We start from the raw sequence: 6,604 nt of genomic DNA on the forward strand, positions 1-6,604 counted from the left end.
TTATTATGGAAATATCTTTCCCAACTACTTTTTTATTTTTTTAAGCATTCCTGCTTCATAGTTTCTTAATCTAAAAGACTTTAAAAAATATTTTCACACAATTTTATCTTTCAACAATAGAAACTTTCGCAGGTGTGCAAACAAAAACATTTTCTTGCCTCAATTTCGAGGTTTGTTACAAATTAACAATAAAATGTTTCGCAGCTTGTTTGCTTTCAGTTGTTAAGCTCTTCAACAATTGTGTTGTAATTGTTTGTTTTCGACAAATCAATCAGACGAGCCTTGTAGTTCAAACATTATTGTTACATCATAATGTCCGGCAGAGTCAACAGAGCGGAACGGGCCAATCAGAGGGCGAGCAGAAGACTTCAGTACGACATCAATGGGCAAATGTCTGCAGAACACAAGTAATGAAAAGTAATAAACAAATAAAATAACAAAAAGTATATTTAACAAACCGTAAACAAATAGTCAAAGAGTACTGACCAAATAAAACTTTTACGTAAAACCAAGATTAATATTTTTGCATACACTGATGTTTTAAACAAACATAAATTTTTTTGTTTGCTTTACAAAAAGGAATTAGCGAGGATTATACTTGACTTTGTCCGAAGTCATACACACCTTTAACGAAAATGAAAAAAAAGTTTGATCGAAACAAAATTAAAATTTTTAATGACAAACAGTAAAAAGCGAAAGTTGTTTGGGTATTTTTTTTTATGTTGCAGAGCTTGGAGCGAATTTTTGCGTGAGATAATATCAACACGTGTTGATGTCATATAAGACACGTGAACCCATTCAATTTTTCATTGAATATTTGCAAAAACAACAAACTTGATCTTTATAACAAATTGTCAATAAAAACTTTTTATTTACGTATGCGGCAATCTTTTCACAAAAGAACTTTCTTGTTTAAGACAAGGTTTGAACATTTAAGTATTAGCTTGTTCTTTGTAAGAAAACACATATAAAGGTTCATATAGCAATTGAAATAAACGCTGTTAATATAGTTTTAATTGTTTTTTAAAATTAAATAATCCATAAATCCTTTCTAAATTTAAATAAAGTGATAGTTCACATTTTAAGGAAACGGTTGTTATTTGCTGATTGTTGTTATTGGTCGTGCGGTTTATTTCTAGTTAAAAGAAGTAAGATCATTAGATAAAACAGCTAACTAACAATATAAAATAATAAATAATTAAAATAATTAAATATGTAATGTTTTATCGTGTAAAAATAATATTAAATATAATAAAGTATAAAAGTAAGACGCTTAACAATAAATAATTTAAAAGCGGCTGAAAGCAGAGTTTTTTTCAACTTATAAAAGAAACTAATTAATTCTTATGTCATTGTAATTTGAGTAAAACTAAACTTACATAGAAAAGTTGTTGAAAGACACAAAAATAATTAACGGTCCACTTATCTTGGATAAAGCACTTTAGTTGAGCTTTAATTTGTTTCAATTAAAGAATAAGTATTTTAAAATTGGTAATTTTAAAATTCTTAAAAGCAATAAATCATAATTATAAAGCATGAATTTAGAAATAAAGGTTAAATCAAACATGATGATAAATAACAAAAGATTGAAAATGTAACAATCGCTTGACATTTAAAAAAAAAAAAACAAACTAGATCTTTATAATAAATTTTCAAAATAAATTATTATCTACGCATGCGGCAATCTTTGAAAGATTTGTTAACAAAAAAGTTTTCAAGTTCGATACAATTTTTTATTTTAAAGAAAAAAAAATATTTTTTTTTTGGTTAACAAGTATAATATTATTTTTTTAGTATAAAAGATAACATTTTAAATTCAAACTGTTTAGCAAACTAACAAAAGTAAAGTTTTGATTACATGTTTTCTTTATTTTTAATATGATGTAATGTTAATCATTTTAACAAATTTTGTTGGCTAAATCAAAGAAGCGTACATAAAAAGATAAATACCAAACTGTTATTTTACTTATTAAATAAACAACAGCAGTAAACATACACTATAAGGTGTGTTAATGACATAATAAGAATTTTACTATTATGAGGTAAACTCATCAATAACAAATTACGTTTTAGCAGTGAAAAGCAACAAAATATATCTAATGTTAAACAAAATTAAAAACATTTTTATTAAACAAATAAGTAAAATCGATTTCAGCTAACACTTATCAATTACTTTTGTTAGCAACTAATATTGTAGTTAAATTTTGAGTAAATAAACAGTTAGAGGTTTCATCAGAAATATTTAATTAATACCAAATAGCTTAATTAAGCAAAATTAATTAGAGATAGATTAAAAGATGACTAAGTTTCTATTTGAATAACATTTGTTTACAACAAATGAGGATCTCCTATATGCAAATATAGGAGTGAAACATTGTTTTGTTAGTAATAAACTGTTAAAATAAATAAAAGATAAAAATCTCCTTAAAGAAATTTAAGTCGAGAACTTTAAATTTTTGATTTAAAAGAAGTTGCAATATAGATTAAAAGCTTATAATTACATAATTCTAAATGAATTAGTTAGTAATTTAACTAAGATAAGCAAACGTATAAACATAAAAACAAATTAAACAATAAATATTATAAGATAAGCGACAAACAACAGTCAATTGAAGATTAAATGTATAAACGTATTTTTACTTGTATATATTAGGATTAAACGCTTTTATAAATAAAGATTCTAAAACACTTAGATGTTAATCATTAAGTGCTCTACTTATAGTTGAAAAATTACTATCACTATAATTCGTTGCACAATTTAGAATTATTTATTAATTGTTCGGCAATCGCCGATGACCTGTTAGATGGTTTTTTTAAAATCCGAGTCCATCCAACTTCTAAAGGGTTTTTAAACATGTTGGTCTCTTCTAATATAGAATATTTTGGAGGTTCTACCGATAAAAACACTATCACAGTGGCATATGAACTTATAAATTACTTTACTTTTTTCTAGACCGGCAGTGAAATCCTTGTAAATTCCACATAAAGATTTTCTTGTAAAATGACAAATTCTTAGTTGTACAGATTTAAAAGTAGCGTTGACTGCGTTTATATATAAGACTGCCATATTTAGGTAAAGAAGCAACAGCTCTTGAAAATAAATGGCATCGTCTTTAAGGTTAAAATAAAAATAAAACTGACTACATTTTTATAAAAATTAAAAAAATATATTTTGGATTAATTTACGTAAGATATAAAATGAAAAATCTTTTCGACACAGATTTCGGATGAGCGAAATGGAGCAGATGCGCCAATCAACGAGGAAAGAGCTGGCAGTGAACGAGCTGGCCAGGAGGAAGGTGGTTGCAGGGAGGAATGCGGAGGAGCAGCTGAAGGAGGAGAAGGAAAAGGAGAGGAGGAGGTCGAACGTGAGGATGCTTGAGAGGAGCAGGATGAAGATGGAGGGGTTGAAGGAGGGAAGGATGAAGACGTTCATGGACAAGATTAATCCTCAGGAGCAAGTTGAAGAAGAAGAAGTTTGTGTTATAAAATGAATTAATTGTTAAGTTCATTTTTTAAATTTTGTAAATACTTTTAATAAAAATTTTTTATTTTGCTATATTATTTTGTTTTTCTCCGCAAGTATAAATGATCATAAATTTTGTATCGTTTTTGTTTGCATGTTTTAAAATAAGTTTTTTCTTGAAGTCTTTATTTTAATTTAGTAAAATACTTACTGTTTTTATGATTTGGTATATTTAAATAGTATAGTTTTCTGTAACTTCAGGAAAAATTTATTAGTACCTGATAAATGATACTTTATAATGATACTAAAAAATAAAAGTTCTTCTTTTACTATTTTTCAGTATTTATTAATCAAAATAATTTTTACCTAAATTTTACTAATAACTATTTATCAACTTAGTTTGGTTTTAAATGACAAGCAAATTGAAATGCTTTTAAAAAAGTTTTTTTTTTCAAAACTGTTTTCTTTTTTGTTCACTTGAAAAGTCAGTTTTACATTTACGTGTGTAACAGCTACATTTTGTAGTGAGTTTTCTAGACACTTTATCTTTTGTCCTTTTTATATTTATCCTCATTATCATTTTGCACTCCACATCTTATTAAACAAACTTGTTTTTCCGCCTTTTTGTAGCTGAAAAGTTATAAACATGTTTAAAAATTTGGTTTTGAAACAAAGTATACTTGTTTTATAAAAGTTAAAACTAATTTAAAAATAAAATAAAAAATGCTTGTTAAAAGTAAAACAGTTCTATCTTTCACCAAGAAAATAATGTTGTTACGAAAGCTTATACAAATTAAAAAGTGTCAGCTAAAAACTAATACAAAAGTGCCACAAAAACAACTTATTTAACGTTACTGAGGTCTTTCGGTTTAGATAAATAGAAATATTTTGTAATCAAAGTTGTTTATATAAAAGTTTTAAATAAATGTTTAGATAATTGTTATTATATAAACAAACAATCCAAGAAATTAATGTTAAGTTTTATTTTAAAGGAATTTACTTGGTTTAAAATCTGAATTTATTTTTTATAGAAAGAAGAAGAGGTTGAAGAAAAACCTAAAGAAGTGGAAATAGTTAAAACAAAAATACCAAGTATGACGTTTGAAGAATCTTATAAAGAAGCAAGAAAATCAAGGTAGAATAAAAATTATTAATTCTTAAATTTAATTAGAATTTACCTATGTTTAAGTTACACAGCCAGCAGTTTGTCATTACAAGTTTTATATATTCGAATATTTTTTATATTAAAATGTAACACATTCATCTTGTGTTTTTTACTAAAAACTTGACTTTTTTAGTTTTACTACTGTTTTAATACGATAGCTTTTTAATAAATAATTAACATTAAATTATTCAAACTCATACAAAATTATACTTTTTTTAAATAGATAAACTAACATTGCATATAGAAGATAAGGACATAGAAAGGTAAAAATGTAGAAATAATTTTATTTATCATTTGTAATAGCTGCTTTTTGAACTTGAGTTGTCTTGAATTATTCATATTGTATATTATTCTGTAAAACTTTAAAATTACTCTAATCTAAATGTGTTGGTTTTTTCTGCATAAAAACGTCCGTTATACTCTTTTTCAATAAATTTTTGTAAAAATTTTTAGATAAATTAAAGAGTTTTCGAAACGTTTTAATCTATACTTGTTTAAATTGAACACACTTGGTCTATACAAATTGAGAAGTATGCGAATAACACCTACGCACTAACTATTTCATAATTCATTATTTATCTTGATAAATCCAAATTTGTTATATTAACATTTACTTTTATGCTAAAATTAATAATTTTTAAGGTATGTTCGCTCTAACAAGCTACGTGATTTTGAAGTTGAACTTACGACTGATGAAGTTTTCAAACGCTAGCAGAAAAATTCTATTGAATTTCAGCAACACCAAAACTTGTTACTGCAATTAGCCATCGTTTAACTTTTTCGATATATTTTTTCCAATGAAAACCCCTACACTGTATTTTTTTATTGTTTAAACACATCTTATGGCTGTTATAAAACTGTTTCTTAAGATTCAAAATGATACATTTTTTGTAACTTTAATTTTACGGTGATTAAGGTACATGCAAGTATTTAGCTTAATTTATTCACTGACTATTTTCATTGTGAACTTAATTGCTTAGTAAGTATTAAAGAGTTTAAACTAAAACTATTAGATTTTTTTCAAACAGGCTTTTTTAGTCGGTTTGTTTAAACTAACTTAATTGTTGTCATGATGGACATAATACAATTTAAGTAACAAATTTGTTTGTTTTTCTATTGTATATTTAAGCTGTTTAAAAAAAACAGTTTAAAAGTACTATTTTCTTAAAAACCTAATTCTTTATACTTGAGGTTTGCAATAGTCATATCTTAATTGTTTCAAATTTTAGTTTTTCTATGCTTTAAAACCCTTTTTTAACAGAAACATTCAAAAGATAATACATTTTTAATTAAGCACCCAAACATAGGTTCTCAAATATTTTAACAGATAATTATTAACTAGTAGTTTTTCAAAGTCAGTTATTTGTATACGCTAACAGAATTTTGTTTTCTCTAATTTTATTGTTGTCAACTTTTGTCAAATCGTATTAAATAAACTCATTTAAAACGTATTTGATTTTTATTTGCGTTAAGTTAACTATGTTTTGAAAAGTAATTAATAATCAAGTCATCAGTCGAAAATGTTTTTTTTACTGCTTTCTAAATTCATTTAGAGTTTATGTAAACAATTTTTTTTCAAAACTTCAAGAACTTTCAAAACTTCAGTTGTTATTAAAGTTTTAAAGTTTGTTTAAGTTACTATTGTTTTACGATAAGACCAAACAAAGGACTTAAACTTAATATTTATGCTTGAAATAAAACGTTTTCACAACTTTACAACAAAGTTTAGTTTAATTACTAAAATATGTTAAACCTATTCAAAGCTTAAAAACTAATTACTTTGAAAATAATGTATACAGTATTAATACACCTTTGCTCATATATTTGTATGTACTTAAAATTTGTATAATAATCATTATGTACAACGTTTTAGCTACTTTTACAAAAATTGATTTCTAAGCTTTTTTTAGTTTTTTCAGCCTTCCTACTTCATTAATATAAAATGTTCAGACATACTTTTACGCAATTTTATC

General features: G+C 25.0%; 1 protein-coding gene across 1 annotated transcript; it reads left to right on the forward strand.

The window, feature by feature from the left end:
* Window positions 1–209: 209 nt before the first annotated feature.
* On the forward strand, window positions 210–5,934 carry LOC145829851 (uncharacterized). Its single transcript, XM_082937724.1, has 4 exons — window positions 210–407; window positions 3,221–3,476; window positions 4,498–4,601; window positions 5,274–5,934. The coding sequence occupies exons 1-4, from the start codon at window positions 313–315 to the stop codon at window positions 5,341–5,343; spliced, it is 525 nt and encodes a 174-aa protein (XP_082793850.1). The 5' UTR covers window positions 210–312; the 3' UTR covers window positions 5,344–5,934.
* Window positions 5,935–6,604: the final 670 nt, after the last annotated feature.

The sequence above is a fragment of the Thalia democratica genome, chromosome 2, assembly GCF_965202585.1.
Source record: "Thalia democratica chromosome 2, ktThaDemo2.hap1.1, whole genome shotgun sequence".
Taxonomy (NCBI): Eukaryota; Metazoa; Chordata; class Thaliacea; order Salpida; family Salpidae; genus Thalia; species Thalia democratica.